Raw genomic sequence first — 23031 nt, forward strand, 5'->3', positions numbered from 1 at the left:
GCTGGTCTCCCGTGGACCCCAGCCAGATATACCTGGGGAATGAGCAAATATGTTACCTGGGTCGATTGTTGTTGAGTGAGTGCTAGAACTCTGTAAATATGCACTCACACAAAAAGTTCTCTCCTCTTCCTCATTTAACACACTAAAAGAAATGCAAATGCTTACCGTCATTTCTGAGGAAATTATTAAGCAGTTGGAAAAGAGGAAAACTGTCCCAGGAGTCTTGTGGTTGTGCTTCAAGCGCTGTATCCATATCTACTGTGAATAAAGCCCAAAATTTCTCTGCATGCTCTGCCAATAAATCAGGCCACCAGGCAAATGCCTGTAAACAAATAAAGAAATAATGTAAACTTGATTACTTGTTAGAAACATACACAAATACTGTAAAAATGTGATTAAAGTGAAATTGTAGAATATTATTGTAGAATATGATACCAAATATTTTAATATTTCTAGTCATAGAGAAAAAGAATTGAAATAAATACACCAAAATATTCATAGTAGTTATGAATAAAGTAAGACATACAAGGAATTTTTGTTTTACATATTTTTCAAATGTTTTAAATTGATGTATTTTTAGAAATAAAATGTCATTTTATTTTTTAACTATATATTAGATTTCATATTTATCAATACAAAATTTGCTTACTATTTAAATATATATCCATAAAATTATTTCACATTTAAAAAATTACATTTTACTTGTACTACTTTTTTATGAATCAAGAGTCTAAAACCAAAACACACATTCAGAGAGAGCGATTTCCTGTTCCTCCAGTGTAAATTAGGTCCCACTAGATAGGACCTAAAAACTCTCTGCTGTTTAGATGGGTGAAAAGAATATTTACTTTTTAGGAAGTTCTCAAAAATAATGTGACCTGTCCATGGTAACTGGAAGCAGGCCCACCAATCAGCCCACCTATGGATTTGACCAACCAGACTACCTAAAATATCTGGCTGAGCGGATTGGTGAGGGATTTTCCTTGCTGAAGTCAGTCTGTAGAGAAAGAAGGAAGTGACAGTTTCTTCAAATGCACAACAATAATGCAAGACTATAAGAAATATGCGGAATCTAGAAACAGGACACCAAACAAAAGAACAAAATAAAGCTCCCATAGCCAATTTCAAAGAAATGGAGACCTATAAAGTTCCTAAAAATGTTCAAAAACTGTTTTAAAGCACTTCAGTGAGCTACAAGAGAGAGGGGAAAAAACCAAACAGATAACTAAATGAAATCAGGAAAATAATTTAAGAAAAAATGAGAAGTTCAACAAAGAGAACAATAAAAAGGAACCAATTATTAATCTGGAGCTGAAGAATACAATAACCAAAAAGTTTAAAGGGTAGCTTCAACAGCAGACTTAATCAAGCAGAAGAGTGAAGCAATGACCTTGAAAATAAATAATTTGAAATTATCTAGTCAGAGGAATGAAAAAAAAAAAGAACAAAAAAGACTGAAGAAAGCCTATGATATTTGTGGTACATCTTCAAGTGAACCAATCTGATATGTATTATTAGAGTCCCAGAGACAAAAACAGACAGAAAACTTGTTTAAGGAAATAATGACTGAAAACTTCCCAAATTTGGGGAAGTGGACACACAAACTGATGAAGCCCAAAAGATCCAAGCTGGGCTGACTTATAGTGAGACATATTTTAATTACAAAATGTTAAAAATTAAAGATAAAGAGAGGATTTTGAAAGCAGCAAGAGAAAAATGACTCATCATATAAAAAAATAAGGCTAATACTATCAGATTTCTCAGCAAAAACCCTGGAGGTTTGAGGGAGTAGTAAGATATATCCAAAATGCTAAAGAAAAACTGCTAACCAAGAATACCATACACAGCAAAACTGTCCTTTAACAATGAAGGCGAGATAAAGACTTTCCCAGACTTAGCGAGTTCATCACCACTAAACCTGCCTTGTAGGAAAGTGTGAGAGAAAATTCTCCAAGTTGAAACAAAAGGATGCTAAATCTAACATAAATATGTATGAAAGTGTAAATATCACTTGTAAGGGTAAATATATAGACAAATAATACTGTAATGCTGGTGCATAAATAACTTTAAACTGCACTATAAAATCCAAAAGAGGCAAGTATTAATAATAAAAGGAAATGGCAATCCACTCCAGTACTATTGCCTGGCAAATCCCATGGACAGAGGAGCTTGGTAGGCTACAGTCCATGGGGTCGCAAAGAGTGGCTTCTCTTTCACTTTCATAACCACAAAAATTTATTAAGGGATATATATTAGTACAGAAGAGGTAAAATTTGACACCAATAACATAAAGTGTATTCAGGAAGTAAAACTGCAGGGTTTTGTATGTGACTGTGAGTTAAAAGTTTAAAACAGATGGTGAAAAGATCTGAAGTTCAGCTGAAAGGTAAGTCTTATCTATCAATAATTTTAAATGTAAATGTTTGGGAACTCATGTACACCCATGGTGGATTCATGTCAATGTATGGCAAAACCAATACAGTATTGTAAAGTAAAATAAAGTAAAAATAAAAATTAAAAAAAAATGTAAATGTGTTAAACTCTTCAATCAAAAGACACAGAGTGGCTGAATGGATAAAACCACAAGATACAACAATAAGATTGCTGCCTGTGAGATACTCACTTTAAATTTAAGGACACACATAGGCTGAAATTGAAGGGGTAGAAAAAAATATTCCATGCAAATGATAGTCAAAAGTGACCAGGAGTGGCTATACTTACATATGTTAACAATTACCACAAGAAACAAAAAAGGTCATTACCTAATGGGAAAGGGTCAATTCGCCAGAAAACTAGGATAATTATGAATATATAAGCATACAAATGGTTGGAAAGACACCCTGGAGGAGGGCATGGCAACCCAGTCCTGAAATATCCCATGGACTGAGAAGCCTGGTGCGCCATAGTCCATAGGGTTGCAAAGACTCAAACATGACTGAGCAAATGAGCATGCATGCACACATGTGGGATATAAAAATCAACATACAAAAATCATGTGCATTTCTGTACACACTAATAACAATCTGAAAAACAAATTAGAAATTAAGAAACAACAGAGTAAGAATTCCTAGAAATAAACCTAACCAAACAGGTAAAAGATTTGTAAACTACAAATTATAAAACACTGATGAAAGAAACTAAAGCGGTTGCAAATAAATGAAAACTATCCAGTGTCATGGATTGGAAGAGTTTATATTGTTAAAATGCCCATATTACCCCAAACAATCTACTGTTTCAACACAAATCCTATCAAAATTCCATTGAACTTTTTTTTATAGGAATAGGAAAAAAAATTCTAAAACTCATATGGAATCACAAATGACCTCAGATAGCTAAAATAATCTTAAGAACAAAGCTGAAGACACCACAATTTCTAATATCAAAATAGGTATATTACTAAGCTGTGGTAATTAAATCAATCTTGCACTGACATCAATACAGACACCCAGACCAATGACACAGAATACTGATCCCAGAAACGAACCCACATATATATGATCAACTAACCTTCATAAAGGTTATATTCTTGAGGAATATAAAATGAGGAAAGGACAGTCCCTTCAATAAACAGTGCCGGGAAAACTGGATATTCACAAGCAAAATAATCAAACTGGACTATTGTTTTGGACCATATACAAAAATCAACTCAAAAAGCATTAAATACTTAAACTTAAGACATGAAACTATGAAACTCCTGGGAGAAAACACAGAGAAAAAGCTTCTTAGCCTTGCCTTGGCAATGGTTTCTCAGATATGACCCCAAAAGCACAGGCAACATAAGCAAAAACAAGCAAATCATCAAACTAAAAACTTAATGAACAGCAAAGAAAACAATCAACAAGGGAATGAGAGGAAATATTTGTAGGCCATATACAGGATAAAGGGATAAAATATATAATACACTCCTACAACTCAAAGCAAAAACAAAACAAAACAAAAAATAAATAACATGACTAAAAGATGGACATAGGACATTTTTCCAAAGAAGACCAACAAATGGTCAACAGGTATATGAAAAGTTTCTCAACATCACTAATCATCATTTGATTTTCAAATGCAAATCAAAACCAGAATGAGATATTACCTCACACCTGTTAGAGTGGCTATTATTCACAAAAGCAAAAGATAAGTTTTTTTGAGGTTGTAGAGGAAACAGAACCCTTGTACACTTTGATAGAAGTGTAAATTGGTGCAGCCACTATGGAAAACAGTATGAAAGTTCCTTCAAAAATTAAAACTAGAACTCTCATATGACCCATCAATCCCATCCCTGGGTATATTTCTAAAGGAATTGAAATAAGAATCTCAAAGAGGTATTTACACTGCCACAGTCAATGCAATATTATTCACAGTAGCTAAGACACAGAGGGCATGGCAACTCACTCTGGTATTCTTGCCTGGAGAATCCCCATGGACAGAGCAGCCTGGTGGGCTACAGTCCTTAGGGTTGAAAAGAGTTGGACACAACTGAAGTGATTGAACATGCATGCAAGACACAGAAGCGAGCCATCACTTTGCTGACAAAGGTCTGTATAGTCAAAGCTATGTTTTTTCCAGTAGTTGTGCATGGATGTGAGAGTTGGACCATAAAGAAAGCTGAGCACTGAATAAATTTTACATTCAAATTGTGGTGCTGGAGAAGACTCTTTGAGAGTCCACTGGACTGCAGGGAGATGAAACCAGTCAATCCTAAAAGAAATCAATCCTGAGTATCCACTGGAAGGACTGACACTGAAGCTGAAGCTCCAATACTTTGGCCACCTGATATGAAGAGTGGACTCATCAGAAAAGCCCCTGATGCTGGGAAAGATGGAAGTCAGGAGCAGAAGGGGGTGACAGAGGATGAGATGGTTGGATGGCATCACCGACTCAATGGACATGAGTCTGAGCAAACTCCAGGAGATGGTGAAGGACAGGGAAGCCTGGGGTGCTGAGGTCCATGGGGTAACAGAGAGTTGGACATGACTTAGTGACTGAACAACAATAACAAAAGCCCACAAATGAGTGACTGGAAAACAAAATATGATACGTACACACAATAAAATAATTTTCACCTGAAAAAAAGAAGGCAATCGTGCCATTTGTAGCAACATGATTGAGCCTGGAGAACAAGTAAAATAAGCCAGATCAAGAAGGACAAATACTTTACATAATCATACTTTATGATTTATATGAGAAATCTAAAATAGTCAATTTCATAGAAGCAGAGAGTGGAATGGTCAGAGTGGACTAACAGGAAAAGGTGTAAAAGTAAAGTGTGGTGGTGGTGGTACAGAGATTCCATTTTATAAGGTGAACACATCCTAGAAGTCCACTCCCAGCACAGTACCTACAACACTGTATTGTAGACTTGACATTTTGCTTAGAAGGTATATCTTATTTTTAGTTTTCTCATTATGTGCATGTGTTAGTCACTTGATTGTGTCTGACTCTTTGTGACCCCTGGACTGTAGCCCACCAGGCTCCTCTGTCCATGGAATTCTCCAGGGAAGAATACTGGAGTGGGCTGCCATTCCCCTCTCCAGGGGATCTTCCTGATCCAGGGATCAACCCAGGTCTCCTGCATTGCAGGTAGATTCTTTACTGTTTGAGCCACCAGAGAATAATCACACAAAAAATAATGTGAGCTTTTCTGGCTTTTTCTCAGTTTTGTTTTAATCTGAATTTTTCTAATTTTAGATGAATTTAACATTTCTCATATGTTTTAGGGCTCTCTTTATACTGTTTTTAGTGAAATGTCTCTCAGGTCTTCCCCCCTCCCCTTTTTAAATGTAGCTTTTGATAGCACTATAAGTTTTTAACCAAGTAACTATAAAACTATCACATGCATTTGTGTGATACAGATATTTTTGTTATTCAATTAAAAATAACCTTAGAAAAAGTTTCATTGTACTATACTCAGAGAAGTCCATATTTATTTTGAAGAACTTTCTAAGAACATGTGAGATTTGTGGTTGCAAAACTCCATTAATTTCTTCCAATATAAATTCAAATTATAATAAATTTGAATTTATTATATTAAATGCAAATATTTATTGTATAATAAATATAAAATATATTATATATTTTTAAAAAGTGGATTATAAGATATTGACATATTGAGCATTTTCTTATAAACTTTTGCCACAATAATAATGTTCAATATATTTATAAAAATATTATTGTGTAACATATTAGTAGGTGGAAACTGAAGAAAACAGTAGGTAAAGAAAAAGGGTGGTGCAGTACAAATAACAAACTCTAGTGTTAGGGACATCTTAATGGTTGACTCCATGCATATAAATTTGACTTTGCTGTTACAAATATATGAATGTAAAAATCTGTTGGAAACCATATATTCTATGTACATCAAGCTATTGCTCTTTGAAAATATTATATTTGAATTTTTAAAATTTAAATTTCTCTTAGAATGAGTTTATGACAATAATATACATGCAAAAAAAAGTAGCAGACACAATTTCATTGTTTATATATTTTGCTTCTATCTTTTAGAGCTGTGTTAGTGACACAGATAAGAAGAATTGGATTCTTTCCTCTGACTACATCATGATAGAAATGCTAGGAAAAACGCAGTACTGCAAAGAGAAACATTTTCAAAGTCTCACTTCCAGTTCACAACCAATAGCTTTGTGAAAGGTTCAAATTAAGAAAATAACAGTCATGTTCGGTCACAACTGTCTCAAGACTCAGAAAAATTTCCAAAGCTCTTTAAAAAGTTAACTTGGAAGACAGAGCCATGATAGAGAATGGAATACAATGGAATATCATTTTCTTAAAAACAAAACACACACGCACAAAAAACAGCTTCAGGTTGGCAAGACTTTGCTATCAACTTGAAATTTTCATTATGTTTTACAGATGAATATATCTTATGTTTCAAACTGTATTTCTGATAATGTTATTCCTGTTGAACATAAGACCATCTGTGATGGATACTGATTGTTCTAATGATTAGCTGAGAAAGCTTTAAGTAGCTACTGTCTTTGAAAATGAAAAACAAGGGTTGCAGGGAGGCTGTTACCTTGAGAACACAGGGTCAGTTCTACCACCTGTCTGTCCCTTTCTGCTTTTTGCCACCCCTCTGGGTGGCAGTCCTCTCACTCTGGGTTGGTAGTAAGAAGAGAGGCTGTATAATTTCCTACCTACACATTTCTTGGGGGTGGCCGAGGCTCCTCAGCATGAGGGGCACCACCAGGGAGGGGAAAACCCTTCTTAGAAACGCATTCATCTGTAGGGCACCAATCAGAAGTCTTGGCCCTAAAGCTAAGCCACTAATTAGTGTAAATGAGATAGCAGGGGCAGAAAGCAACGTTTAACTTAATTAAGAGGGAAGTGCTTTTGAACTGTGGTGTTGGAGAAGACTCTTGAGAGTCCCTTGGACTGCAAGGAGAGCCAATCAGTCCATTCTGAAGGAGATCAGCCCTGGGATTTCTTTGGAGGGAATGATGCTAAAGCTGAAACACCAGTACTTTGGCCACCTCATGCGAAGAGTTGATTCATTGGAGAAGACTCTGATGCTGGGAGGGATTGAGGGCAGGAGGAAAAGGGGATGACAGAGAATGAGATGTCTGGATGGCATCACGGACTCGATGGACGTGAGTCTGAGTGAACTCCGAGAGTTGGCGATGGACAGGGAGGCCTGGCGTGCTGTGATTCACGGGGTCGCAAAGAGTCGGACACGACTAAGCGACTGAACTGAACTGAACTGAAAACAAAACTTGATTGTAGTTCTTCAGCCATACTATGTCTATCAAAATCTAACAATAAATAAATCTTGTATGGTGAGAATGATATTTGTGGCTGACAATACTCTGAAAGCCATGTTTGTTTACTCAGTGAAGTTGGAAACAGCGGCAAGCAAGACTGTCCCTAAAACTGGAAGAGTACTGAGGTTTTGAACTTGGTGAGACTTGAGTGGTCATGGGCAAATCAGTTCCTGGATGGATTTCCATTTCCTCATCTGCATATTGGCAGTAACAATACTTGTCCTAGCCTCCTCCAGGGTTGTGTGGAAAAGTCAAGGGATATGAAAATCTCTTACGGTACAAAAGTAAAAAATGAATCATTATCAGCAACACAAAAATGAGTCAAAATTCACACAAACCCTACACTGTTAGTTTTAGATGTTTTAAGAATAGTAATGTCCAACATGAGTGGAATAGTTTCTATGTGCTGTTCTAAAGACTTTTTGCACATTATTCTACTTAATCCTTTTGGGTAGATGGTACAATTATCCTTATTTTACAGGTTGCATGCTAGGTCACTTCAGTTGTGTCTGACTCTTTACACCCTATGGACTGTAGCCCACCAGGCTCCTCTGTCCATGGGTTTCTCCAGGCAAGAATACTGGACTGGGTTGCCATGCCCTTCTCCAGGGGATCTTCCCAACCCAGGGGTTTTACAGGTTAGCAAAGTCAGAAAGATTAAGGAACTTGCCCAAAGTCATACAATTGGTAACAGAGCAATGATTTGAATTCAGGTCAGCTGGAGGGTAGAGACCAAGCTCTTACATATATGGCCTCTTCTTAATAAACTCTCTATATAGCACACTGCCTGTCTGTCTTTCTAGTTTCTTAATCAACTACATATTTAGAAACTGTATATATATATAATCAACTATATATATATATCACTGCCTTTCTGCTCTTCTGTTTGTCTATCTAGTTCTGCAGATCAGACCAATGTTTTTGTCCTCTGAGGATGTTCTTGCCAGAACATCTATTATAGTCTTATTTAAAAAAATATCTTTTCATATTTCTTTGGGGTCTTAGTCTTGTTATTACTTTTACCCTCAAAATGCACTAAACATTTCATATTTTACAACAATAAAAAATGATGACTGCATAAATGAGCAAAAACAGCACATCTGATTTTGGAACATATTATATGCTTCCTCCACACCCCAAAAAGATTGGCTTGCAATCTTGTATTTTGTTGATGATCCTAAAAGCTCTGGACACAGTTCAGTGTCTAGGGTATCATTACACCCCCCCCAACATACACGTACAGTAACATGATGCTGAGAGGCCATATTCTAGAAATATTGAAGCTCTCTTGAGGAGCCAGTAGAATGGATTTGAACCTTCAGGGTGACACCTAAACTTATGTCAAAGGAATCATAGTTTTCTGCAACTCAATTCATGAAAATATCTCTCTAATTGGGTTCCTAGATGAATATAAATATTGAAATAATCAAGTGAAATGAGAAGCTGAAAATACTTCAAAAGGTATGTCAAGGTAAAGTGCTACTCTTATTATTCTGTTTGTAAGTTAGTGACTAAGAAACATTTTCGGTAGGGTATTTGTGACCGTGCAGTTTTGTCTGAGAGTCCTGCTGCAGGTGGAATTCTTCCTCTAAAGCTCAGCCATATGAAAGTCACTTGCTGGTCATCTTCTTCCAAAGAGAGGAACATCTGTTGTACCACAGGCTAATCTAACCCTAAACCTAAACCCATCCTAAAAATGAAAGGTCGATTTATCTCACTGGCTATCCAGATATAAATGCTGTGTAACTAAGATGAACTCAAGTGTTGAGATGACTGCAATTACTTAGTAGTGGGTAGTAAACAGATCTTGTTTATGAATAAGTCACTGAAAAGACCAATTCTAAAGCTGAAGCTCGAATACTTTGGCTACCTGATGTGAACAGCCAACTCATTGGAAAAGACCCTGATGCTGGGAAAGACTGAGGGTGAGAGGAGAAGGGGGCCACAGAGGATGAGATGGCTGGATGGCACCACCAACTCAATGGACATGAGTTTAAGCAAACTCTAGGAGATAGTGAAGGACCAGGGAAGCCTCGTGTACTGCAGTTCATGAAGTCACAGAGTTGGACAGGATTTAGTGACTGAACAACAAGGATAAGGAATAAACAAAAATAATGGGAAACATTTTAAAAAATCAAACAACCTTTCTCTTTTTGTTAGAACCTATCCAGATACATGGGCTTCCCTGGTGGCTTAGACGGTAAAGAATCCGCCTGCAATGTAGGAGACCGAGGTTCGAGCCCTAGGTTGGGACGATCCCCTTGAGAAGGGAATGGCTACCCACTCCAGTATTCTTGCTTGGAGAATGCCATGGACAGAAGAGCCTGGCAGGCTATAGTTCATGGGGTTGCAAAGAGTCAGACATGCCTGAGCGATTTTCACTCACTCACTCACATCCAGATACGTAATCTGGTTCAGACACTGATGTTTACGTGAATGACCATAATCACAAGTATGCGTGTCCGCACTGAACTCCTCTCCCTGCACTCCTCTGCTGCTGGAACAGCCTGGGACCCAGTCAGCTGGAGAGCAGGACACATCCACCATTCACAGTGAGCCAAGTGGCAAACACCAAATTACTGCCTGACATTCGCCTGGCCTACAGTGTCACCAATATGGTGGATGATATCATATTTAAAATATTTTAGGGACCTTCAATTAAGATTCTGGTGCAACAATAAGTCACAGAGTAATAACCTGAGCTGTGCTCATATCCATCACGGTGTCTCTCTCTCTGCCTCTTCCCTGGGGGATATTCCTGACCCTCCATCCCCATAGCCAAGTCCCAGGATCCACCAGGAGAGGAAGAGTCTGACAGGATTAAAGGGACATCTCAGGCTTGCAGCGTCATCTTTCTCTCTGCACTTACATCCCTGCTGTGATGCTGAGAGTCCAACCTGCCAGCAGAACTAAGACAAGATGCCCATGCCAGCCACTCTACTGAAATTAAGAAATAACAACGTGGCTCCCTGGAAAGTGTAGAGTCTGGAGTTGGCCTGACTGTGTACCTCTGGCAAGTTTTCTCACCAGGAACGTGGTGCATGTGTGTGGAGGCATGTGCTGGGGTGAGAGCCCAAGGCTTTCCAGAAGGCATCTGAAACTTGCCGCCTTTGTCAGAGTGAGAGGCCTTAGATGGACAGCGGTCAAATCAGTTTGTCTAAATTTCTGGTCAGACACAGTCTTGTCCCAGGAATATGAAAGATGGCTTTTAAAGATTTTCTGGAAAGGAGCTTAAACTATCTTTCTCAAGAGAAACCACAGAAATTCGGAAGAAAAGCCTGAGGGGAGAGGTTGAGAGGCCCTCAGAGAGAAGGGAGGACTGTCTTAGAAGCAAGTTATTGTGAAAGATCTGAAGGACGTGAAACCTGCTCAACTGGGAAACTGCTGAAGGACAGAAACAACCTCTTGGCCCTGTGAAGTGAACCAGCCCTGAGGAGGGAAGGAGGAGGGAGAAAGAGAGGCGCTGACACACGGCCACTTGAAGGTGTCTCAGACAGATGTGTTAACCTCCACCTAGGCAGCTGGGCTGGGTTCTCTTCCATGCAGTGAAGACAGTCTAGCCTGGACAACCAGCAAAATCAACATTACTGTACAGTACCATCCATCCATCCACTCTGGAAATGAATTTGGAATCAGACTAATTCACCCCTCCCCCCAATAGAGAAAAGCCTGGATCTCTTGGTTGAAAATGATTGGGGCAGGGTGGGGGGAAACAGTAAATGATACAATCAAACCCCAAATGACAAAATCCTTTAGGTATAGCTGGCCTTTACTTTGATGGCCAGCAGTAATTATGCAGGCAGTTGGTAATAAGACACATTCATGGAAACAGTACAACCAAGATTGGTCCATTTAAATACATACAGTCTTTAATTTCAGCTTCCCTGGTCGCTCAGCTGGTGAAGAATCTGCCTGCAAGGCACGAGACCCAGGTTCAATTCCTGGGTCAGAAAGATCTGCTGGAAAAGGGACAGGGTACCCACTCCAGTATTCTTGGGCTTCCCTAGTGGCTCAGCTGGTAAAGAACCTACCTGCAATTTAGGAGATCTGGGTTCGATTGATCCCCTGGAGAAGGGAATGGCTAATTCTAAGGAGAGGGATTTAGGTGGCTTTAAAACTATAACCAGAGTGGGTTCTATCTTATCTTCACATAAAAGAGTTATTCCATGCTAGAAAAATGATGAAAATGATTCTACTCACCTCTCTTCCCTGAGGAATCCCAAGAATTTGGAAGCATTGTGGAATGAAGACATGCCATAGTGTCACAAAGCATTTTAAAAAGAGGTCATTATAATACTTCTGTATTTTGACATCTAGCTCAGTGATATTTACAAGTTTTGATTATATCTGTTCAATAAAATCAACTGTATTTTTGTAGCTTAGAAAATAAGTAATACTTACATTTTAATTGTGTTTGGATATATTGTACTTTAACAAGCATGTAGTGGTTGCAGGAAGTATTTAACATTATTTACACTTAAAAGACAGAAGAGTTATTATTTTCCTTATTAGTGTAAGAAGATTAAATGTAATTTTTGTGAAATGTAAATTACATGTACCTGTTTAGGTGAAATTGGATAGCCAATCAGAATTTTTTTTTTAATTCAAAAAGGTCTAATACTCTGATGATAATGCCTTTTAACAAAAGACAAAGATAACACATATATACATTTTTGTCATATAATTATTTTCATTGTAATACAGCGGTAGTACTAGTCTAGAAAAGCTCCTCCTGGGAATTCATTTCAAATTATTGAAGCAGCTGTTTCTTCAGTTTAAAATAAAATATCCATAACAAGTTCACACATGACAGATGCAAGGTAAAAACTAGATTCCATAGTGTGAGCTAAAAGCAGATGTTTTGAATGATCATATTTATAAGCAGATACAATACATCTTAGTTATCTACAGCAGGGCTTCATGAATATTCTTTTCTAAGAATTTGCTTAAAATGTACTTCCTATAGTTTCTTATATTTTGAGGACTAGGTTTCATTAAATATAAATATTCTATAAATTCTTCCGTATCTGTTCTTTTCCCTTCTTGCTCATTTCACATACTTTCTCAAGAATAAAAGGATTGCTGCTGCTGCTGCTAAGTCACTTCAGTTGTGTCCAACTCTGTGCGACCCCATAGATGGCAGCTCACCAGGCTTCCCTGTCCCTGGGATTCTCCAGGCAAGAATACTGGAGTGGGTTGCCATTTCCTTCAATGCATGAAAGTGAAAAGTGAAAGTGAAGGCGCTCAGTCGTGTCTGACTGTTAGTGACCCCATGGACTACAGCCTACCAGACTCCTCCATCCATGGGATTTTCCAGGCAAGAGTACTGGAGTGGGGTGCCATTGCCTTCTCCAAAAGGATTGCTAGGGCACTGAAATTTATTATATTTACTTAATTTTATACATTTTCTCTACCTAATTCAAAGTCAGAAAACTCCCATTTTTACAAAAAAATAAACTCATGGCTATTAGAAAGAATGACACTTTTAAATCTCATAATAAGCAGCTTGCCTGATGAAATACTATTTTGTATCTCTACTGAATGTCAATACATAATTAGAACCAGCACTTTCAAAAACTATTACAAATGCAGGGTTAGTGAAAATCGAAAGAAAAGCTTGATGGTAAAAGTGAAACACTAGAGTTACCAATGAGGCAGTTATGAACGTCTTCTGTGTGATTTTGTTATTGTTTACGACTACGTCTCCTTGTGCGCATCGACTCACTTACATTTCTAAACTAAAGTCATCAGGATACAGGGAGGAAAGCTGGTGAGTGATCTCGCATCATTAGATGGGGGTCATGTCCCAGCTTTGCTTCTTGCTAGTTGTACACCTTTGGCAGATCTCATAAGCTCTTCCGTGTTCCGCACAGAAAGACAGTTGTCAGGTACAGATACTAAATTATAGACATACACAATTCCTTTGTAACATATAGGAGTTATATTTCCAGGAAAAGCGCACATACTCAGTTTACTACAGATAAATGGCCAGGTGTGTATCAAAGGCTATGGACGGGCCACATCTTCAGTGCCCTTCCCACTATCGCAAAGCATTATGCGTGGCTTTATGTGAGAGTTAAAACAAGTCATCACCTCTGCATGATGCTCTTCATTCTGCTGTAAGACTTCAATGCAGAGCTCTGCTAGATGAAGAACCTCTTCCAGCTTCCTCGCGGGAGTCGCCTGGTTCATGGTCTCTATATTAAAAACAAATCATAACCATGTTACCTTGAAAACAAAAAGCCAAGCAGATTCTAAAAGAGGTAATGATGAGACCAGGGTGTTGAAACAGAATGAGAAAGCATATATTTGAGAAATAAGAGAGACAAGAAATACAAATGAATACATTCTTTAAAACAAAACAAACAAACAAAAAAATCAGTTCACCAGATTGCAGAAAATACTTCACCCACAAAGCAATCACAGGAAACGGCAAGTGCTTTGCCATTTAACATATTAGAACTAACAGGTGCATCAGCATATTAGATGCTCAACTTCTGCAACAAACAAGTTATAATTCTCCTCAAGGTCAGAGATACAAAGAAAAGCAGATACCACAGTCTTTTCCTTCTCTCGGTATTGTATTATCAATACAATACCATTCTCACCAGATGAGTCATTCCTGGCATTAGCGAAACCCAGGCTTTTTTGCTGCTATTTAAATTTCCAGCCTGAAATGTCTAAGGTTCATGTTGATCTTAAACTGAAGAAGTACAAAGTCACCTAAAACAACTCTGACAGGCTGCAATTAACTGATTTCCTCCCTTTCAACTGGGGAAGGGTGGGGAGTCGCTCTTTAAAGCTGAAGGTTCTTTCCTATTACAGCAAACTAGTATGAAAAGGCTAGGCCACAAAGAGATTAAGTGCAGCTACCTGGAATTCAGCAACACAGAAGGCAAAGCAGTTGATGTCAGAGAGAAAATGAACTGGCAAAAATTAGAGGTGCCCTGTGTAATGAGATTGTTTCAAAATAGAGCTTTCAATAAGGATATTAAAGATAAACATTGTCTTAGATTTCTGGACTCTCTCTTTGCCCATATATAGAGATTGTAGGGAAGAAAAGGAAAATATTCAGATAAAGAGCTTTTTCTGAGGAACCTAAGGAGTCTTTTTTTGTGGGGGGGGGTAATAATCTAGTCCCTCAGCATCTCCCTATAACCTCAGCCTTAAATGTGGAGGAGATTTTCATTTGCTCTTAATGTGTCCCCAAGTGACATACGATGATGCAATGAAACACAGCTTGTGGTTGGTGCTTGTTCATTAAACATTTATTATACACTCACTATAGGTTACAGTGTGAAGCATGTGGGGGTTCCCATCCTCCAACCCTGGTACACATCCTCCTAAATTCCCCTGCAGGATGAAAGCCACTGGCCCTCTTGACAGGGATCAAAGAGTAGGTTGATTCTTCAGGAAAATAGTGAGCCAAACACCGCAGAGTGGAGTGTGCCTACAAGGATCTCGGCTGTGGGAAGTGGGAGGAAATATGACATGTCCTTGCTTTTAAACAGCTCAGACTCCAAAAATCACTCCTGCTAGGATCCTCAGGCATCCATTATCCAATCTTCCCTCTGTTTCATGATCACTTCAACGTCCTCACATAAAGGTGAAGTCAAGGAGGCTCATGACTTTGCACAGCAGTCTACTCTACTTGGGAAGAGTTCTAGCTGTGATGGTAAGGAAACGTAAGAATTTTGGAAACAGTGTCAAGCCAACAGAGGTGATGAAGGGGATGTGAGAGACAGCTGAGAGCAGGTGCATGTGGGGGAATCAGTGGGAAGATAATCAGAAACTGAGGCAAGTCCTAAAGGAGAAACCAATGACCTTGGTAAGCAAAAGAAGCATTTCTAGAAATGACAGAGATGTGGTGCATTTCAGAGGAAGGCCAGGATGCAGCTGGCTACAAATGTTACCATTTATTGAGAACCAAGGATGTGTCAGGGGCAGCACCAGGTACTTCTCATGTGTCATCACACTAGTTTTCCTAACAACTTTAAGCCATTTGGCTATTTATTCATATAAGTCATAGATGAAGAAACAAGCGTGGAGAGATGAGACGAAACAGTGAATACATGGTAAAGGTGAGACATAACTTAGCATGAGCTCTTACCATCTCTGCCCTGCACATGCCTGGATGGAGCAGAAGTGAGCTGGGTTATGATGGCTGAGGAGCCTGAGATTGGATCATCCAGGCTTTAAGTAAGAAAATAAACAGACTTAGTAACTATATCCTATGGGGCTTCCCAGGTGGTGCAGTGGTAAAGAATCTACCTGCAATGCAGGAGACATGGGTTCGATCCCTGGGTCAGGAAGATCCCCTGGAGGAGCAATGGCAAGGCACTCTAATATTCATGCCTGGGAAGGCACACAGACAGAGGAGCCTGGTGGGCTACAGTCCATGGGGTCACAAAAGAGTCAGACATGACTGACCACACACACACACACACACACACATCACACAACTCTATGCTATAGGTAACTTGGAATGAATGTTTCTTCTCTGGGCTTTAGAATAAGTTAATTTGGGGAAAATGAATTTGTGACTGTGCAGAACAAGGAAGGACTGGTAGGGGCCTGTCTAGTGTATGGAGAATGACTGGAAGATGGTAATGGGAACAGAAAAGAAAGAGGAAGGCAGAGGGACACTTTGAGGAGAGGATTTGCAAGCATTTGTGACTGGAAATTTCAAGCCAGAGAGGACAATGACCCTGAGGTCTGCAAACCGTGTGGTTGATGAAACTGCCAAACAGGGCTTTGTAGGTCACCCCACATATATTGGGAGTAGTTACCATGTACATACAAAGTAAGCAAATTATTCTAAACTGAAAGGAAAGTTGTGCATTGTATTAAAATTTGCATCCACAAGGAGTTAGGTCATTTGGATGCTTCGAGCAGAAAACTACTCATCATTCAAGTCATAACTTGAATGTTACCTTTAGTGTGGGACATCCTCAAAGTTTTAAGGCTGAGTAACTTACTCCTCTCTCTGAGCTCTCCTATTAGAGGCTCACGAGCCTGTTATTAGACTGCACTCAGATCAGTGAGAAAATGGGTCTCAAGATCTTGGGCTCTCATTCTCTTGAATAGACTTTAGACCATGATGGGTACTTAATGCATGTTCAGGAGAATGCATTAGTAAAATTTTGGGGAATGTGCATGTTAAAAACAGAATCAATACCCAAATTATTTCATTTCACTTTGTGTGCGATTGCAAATAGCTTTTAGTCACTCACACACTAAAGGCTGACGAGACAGGAAGTCCACCAATAAAATGCAGCTGTGGTCTGAGGACACTGTTCAAAAATCAACGAAAGCTGTGTTCTTAAATTAGAGATTTTGGGGGGAAGAGTTTTCAAAATAATTTTTAATTCTCAAGAGCATATCACTTATATTCCTTAATTTTTCCATCTTTAGACTGAGGGTGTCACATGAAATTGAGGATTCCTAACCCTTTGACTGTGTGGATCACAATAAACTGTGGAAAATTCTGAGAGAGATGGGAATACCAGACCACCTGACCTGCTTCTTGAGAAATCTGTATGCAGGTCAGGAAGCAACAGTTAGAATTGGAAAGGGAACAACAGACTGGTTCCAAATAGGAAAAGGAGTACGTCAAGGCTGTATATTGTCACTCTGCTTATTTAACTTATATGCAGAGTACATCATGAGAAACGCTGGACTGGAAGAAACACAAGCTGCAATCAAGATTGCCGGGAGAAACATCAATAACCTCATATATGTAGATGACACCACCCTTATGGCAGAAAGTGAAGAGGAACTAAAAAGCCTCTTGATGAAAGTGAAAGAGGAGAGTGAAAAAGTTGGCTTAAAGCTCAACATTCAGAAAACGAAGATTATGGCATCCGGTCCCATCACTTCATGGGAAATAGATGGGGAAACAGTGTCAGACTTTATTTTTTGGGGCTCCCAAATCACTGCAGATGGTGACTGCAGCCATGAAATTAAAAGACGCTTACTCCCTGGAAGACAAGTTATGACCAACCTAGATAGCATATTCAAAAGCAGAGACATTACTTTGCCAACTAAGGTCCGTCTAGTCAAGGCCACGGTTTTTCCAGTAGTCATGTATGGATGTGAGAGTTGGACTGTGAAGAAGGCTGAGCGCTGAAGAATTGATGCTTTTGAACTGTGGTGTTGGAGAAGACTCTTGAGAGTCCCTTGGACTGCAAGGAGATCCAACCAGTGCATTCTGAAGGAGATCAACCCTGGGATTTCTTTGGAAGGAATGATGCTAAAGCTGAAACTCCAGCACTTTGGCCACCTCATGCGAAGAGTTGACTCATTGGAAAAGACTCTGATGCTGGGAGGGATTGGGGGCAGGAGGAGAAGGGGACGACAGAGGATGAGATGGCTGGATGGCATCACTGACTCGATGGCCGTGAGTCTGAGTGAACTCTGGGAGTTGGTGATGGACAGGGAGGCCTGGCGTGCTGCGATTCATGGGGTCACAAAGAGTCGGACACGACTGAGCAACTGAACTGAACTGAACCTTAGGTTTGAGGGAATCCTTGAACCCCTTAAAGTTATATGCTAATTTTTGTGTAGAGAGGCATTTTTTTTGGTAGTGTAGAGTCATGACTCTCAGATTCTCAAAGTAGTCCATGAGCCACACAAATGACAAGAAGCACTGAACCATATACTTTCTAAGATTGCTTCCATCTAAGAGTCTATGCTCCCTATTGATTTGGGGCTGTACCTATATTGGGTTATATTATTTCAACTTCATGAGGAAAGGGAAAGGCAACAAAATGTAATTGTTTTGATCACAGAAGGGGAATTTATTTCTCCTACATACTTTAGAACATTATTTACTGAACCCCTAAAACCACTCTGCCAGTCAGGGAATCAGGACCCCCATTTCCAGATTAGGGAAAAGAGTCTTAGAGAGGTTAAAACAGTAGTAATACAATAACTTGAATTCTTTTCCACTCAGTTCTCTGAATAGGATTAACATACACATATACATACTGAAAATATATATAAATATATATATATAAATAAATGCAGTTTATTCACTATAAATAAACTATATTTATTCAATATAAACTTCTAAATAAACTCAGACGTTTATTTAATATAAACTTATCCACCTTTATTTAATATAAACTTCTGAAATAGCTGAAAGTTTGAGCTTATAAAGTCACCATATCCTTAGCCACAAGTAGGCAATAATGGAAAAGAACCAAGGAAGCTACCTGAAAACTTATTACATGTGCATATGTCAAAACTAGCTTTTACATTTGACATTCTCTTCAGGAAAAACTCAGAGTACCTTGTGTTCTACTGAAACTTAAAAACAGTCTGAAACATTTTCTTCTAGATTAAATTTACTGAGAGTCTCAAAATTTCATACTTGAACATAATGGGCACTCTAACACTTTAAATAAATAGCATTTTTATCAAGCACACTATGTATGCCATCTCTGGCTGCCACTCATTTGACTACTGCCAAGAAGTTTAATGCATTTTGTAGTCAGAAGTCTATTAGATAACAAGGTTATCAATAGCACCATTAAAATTCTGAATGCTGTGACTATTTGAGAAATCACCCTTAAAATGTCCACTTCCCTCTTTTTGTAACATTTCTATAGCATTATAGATGCCTCAATATTCTTCAAGCTTCAACATCAAGTTTCTGATAGTTGTAATACATTTCAAACAGTGATATTAAAAAAAAAATAGATAGCTAAAGTAGCAAGATTTCTTGATGAATTTCAAAGCACTGCTCTTGGCTAAGATGGTTTTTCATTCTGGAACATGTTTACTTTTCTATGATAACACTTCTTGGCTCCTCAAAGCAATTCCTTTTAATTACATGTTGTTGTTTAGTCACTGAGTCGTGTCTGACTCTATTGCGACCCCATGGACTGTAGTCCACCAGGCTCCTCTGTCCACAGGATTTCCCAGGCAAGAAAACTGGAGTAGATTGCCATTTCCTTCTCCAGGGGATCTTCCTGAGCCAGGGATTGAACCCATGTCTCCTGCATCAGCAGTCAGATTCTTTACTCCTGAGTCACCAAGGAAGCCCTTTAATTATGTAATCCCATGGAAGGAGGAGCCTGGTAGGCTACAGTCCATGGGGTCTCAAAGAGTCGGATATGACTGAGCGACTTCACTTCTGTACATTTAAGAGGGGCTTCCCAGGTAGCTCACTGGGAAAGCAGCTGCTGCCAATGCAGGAGACACAGGTTCTATCCCTGGCTCAAGAAGATCCCCTAGAGGAGGAAACGGCAACCCACGCCAATATTTTTGCCTGGAAAATCCGATGCACAAGGAGCCCGGTGGACTACAGTCCAAAGGGTTGCAAGAGTCAGACACAATTGAGCATGTCCTTTAAAAAGACAGCTTGACCACTGTGCATTAGTATGCTTTAACTCTGCTCCCCTGCTTCAAATAGGGTGCACATTCTCAGCCTCCTTTCCTTGGCTGCCTCCCTCCCTGCCACTGCCTGTAAAAGTTCCTTATGTATACACACTGATGCTCAGGGTGAAGTTTGTAAGGGGACATGGGGAGAAGACTAGTCTAAAGATCATTTGGTCCATTTTTCTCCATATAAGATATACAGAGATTTGAAATGTATTTGACCTTAACTTTTAACAGACTGACTTGCAGCTAAAGAAGAAATAGAACTCAAGATGGTGTTGGATTGAGGGCTATGGGTGATAATCTCATCACAGTACTGCCTTGTCTTTCTCCTTTGCTTCTAGATCATGACAACTAGCTGGAGTGCACCAACAATAGTTCCTATATATGTGCTAAGATTTCTTGCTGGTTCTTCACCATCCCCAGATTTTGTGGCCCTGAATTTGATTCAGCAAGCAAACACTGTATGTAAGATATTGTATTAATAACTGAGGGGATAGAATGACGAACAGAACTTCTGCCTTTAATGAATTTATGTATCTCTTTCCCTAATCAGCTTATAAGGTAGAGGACAGAGCTGCATCCCATCCCTTTTGGGTCAATAAGAGGAAGTTCTACAAAAAAAAAGCTCTGACAGAGAGTGAATTAAATGTACTCACTACATAGAAAGAAATAGGAAAGAAATAGGATCAAAGATGTAACAAAAAGGTGGCTTTTAACTGCTTGTGTATAATACATGGAGTTCTACAGAATCAAATTATCCTCTTGGTGGGTGTGTGTTTGAGTTCAGAAACTTCAGATCAGAGAAAGTTAGCTGCAGGCTGAAACTGCCCATCTTTCCCCTCCTCCCATCTAAAGAAAAAGAACTCACTCACTCCCCTGTTGTTTCTCCCTCCCTCTAAAGGACAGAAATCAGATGAATGAGGGGAAAGCGCTGACATTCAGGAGGTAACTGAGGAGAGGAACTTGTACACCTGAAGAAGAGACGCTGGGGAGAACTGCAGGTCCTGGGGAGAAAAGGAAAAATAAAGAAATAAAGAAAGAGGGAAGAAGGGGAGGAAGTGGAGAAATGATTGTCATCTAGAGAAAGGCGTTAAAGGAAGGGGTACAGCTTGTTCCAAGTAAGGAGATGGGCACATGGACGCCTACATGGGACACTGTGGAGTCCCAGACAGGGAGCCTGTGCCTTGTGAGGTTCAGCTAAACAAGGAGGCTCGCCAAGGGTACAACAACTGAGTTCTTCTACCTGAAACCCCACAGGTCATTCAGTAGCAAGAACTGTTGGCACCTTCCCTGAGGACTGCTGATCAGAAAAACTTATCTATCCACAGACCCCACTGAGAAAAGGCGGAATGGATCCCTCTATTTCCCTGTGCCCCTCCTCCACCAAAGTATCGGGTTGGCCAAAAAGTTCATATGGCTTTCCATAACATTTTATGGAAAAATCCGAATGAACTTCTTGGCCATCTATTGGCCAGCCCAAAAGATGGTGACTCTTCCTGTCATCCTCCTCATCTTCTTATAAAAATACAGGGCAGTATCATATTACGGACATATGCTGCCCACTGCTATGTACACATACATGCTTTATATCAATTAGAGAGATCAGAAATTGCTCCATCCGAGCTACCACCTCTATGTTAAATGCCTTTTTCCATTCATGCACCCTTTAGGCCAGCCCAGCTGGCTCAGGAATTTCTCCTGGCTCCCCTGCCTATCTTAATTTGAATCTTACTTCTTGTCTGGGGTCAATGTTCTCCCTGTTTGTGTGATTCAGATGGAGAACACAATTGGAAAATGTAAATTTTATTGAGATTTTCTGACCTACCCTCTAGCTCCAGGCATGGCAACCTGGTAAGAAATACAGTGCCAGAGTCTAGTACAACTAGGTCCTTGGGGGGTCCTACCCCTGGTCAGATCTCAATACTCATGGGCTTTTATATCTCAAGAGGGAAGGAGGGCAGGAGAGCAAGTACTTTCCCATTAAACAAAATAACCACTCCTCCTCCCACCTGTCTGCCACTTTAGAGCTTATGACTAGATGAGATGATTTTGGGGGAAATGCTCTCAACTTAGTCCCCTAGATGGAAGAGAATATAACCTGCTGGCTAAAAAGACCATCCTAGAAGCTAGGGGAGAGGTGTTGCCCAGATCTGAATCCCACACCCCCAACCTGATCTATATCTGCTTAGGATATGGCTCCCCAAAACTTGGCACTGTTAACTGCTGCAAAAGGATGGTTTATTACCGACTCTCTCTTGAACTCTCTCACTGCAACCTATTATGGTTCTATGAGTTCTGGACAGGCTTCCCTGGTGGCTCAGCAGTAAAGGACCTGCCTACCAATATAGGAGATACGAGTTCAGTCCCTGGAAGATGCCCTGGAGGAGCAAATGACTACACTCCAGTATTCTTGCCTGGAGAATTCCATGGACAGAGGGGCCTGGTGGGCTACCATCCATGGGGGCCACAACAAGTCAGACAAGACCTAGCTACTGAGCACGTATGCACACACCCTGAGTGCTAGACATAAAACATAGCTCTAATCAATGAATTGTATGTCTTCAGTGTAGGTCTATGATTCACAACTTCATCATGCACCAGAATCACCTGGAGGGCTTGTTGAAACACAGATTGATGACACCACCCCCGGAGTTTTAGATTCAGTAGCTCTCATGTGGGGGTCAAACAATTCACAGGTCCCAGGAGGTGCTGGTCTGGGGAATGCACTTTGACAACTATTAGCGTTTATGAAAAACAAAGATGACCTGTTGAAACTTCAAATTATTTCTTCCTTTACCTGCAGTTAAGCTACATGGTTACATAAATTTCATTTTAGAAAAAAAGCGACTTTATTCCGTAGAATCAGAACACACTATCC

The 23031-nt window shown here is 39.5% G+C and overlaps 1 protein-coding gene across 15 annotated transcripts in view; it reads right to left on the reverse strand.

The window, feature by feature from the left end:
- CADPS2 (calcium dependent secretion activator 2) overlaps positions 1-23031 on the reverse strand; it is a 563191-nt gene that overhangs the window by 91512 nt on the left and 448648 nt on the right. For 7 of the 15 annotated variants that reach the window (XM_068972943.1, XM_068972954.1, XM_068972946.1 and 4 more), the window contains 3 exons: positions 13860-13963; positions 11967-11975; positions 166-322 (listed from right to left, as the gene is read on the reverse strand). In XM_068972943.1, the coding sequence (XP_068829044.1) occupies positions 166-322; positions 11967-11975; positions 13860-13963 (270 nt within the window). Of the gene's footprint in view, positions 1-165; positions 323-11966; positions 11976-13859; positions 13964-20191; positions 20218-23031 lie in introns of all 15 variants that reach the window. The other 8 variants (XM_068972950.1, XM_068972951.1, XM_068972952.1 and 5 more) reach the window with 3 other exon arrangements.

This window comes from Capricornis sumatraensis, chromosome 5 (genome assembly GCF_032405125.1).
Source record: "Capricornis sumatraensis isolate serow.1 chromosome 5, serow.2, whole genome shotgun sequence".
In the NCBI taxonomy this organism is placed as follows: domain Eukaryota; kingdom Metazoa; phylum Chordata; class Mammalia; order Artiodactyla; family Bovidae; genus Capricornis; species Capricornis sumatraensis.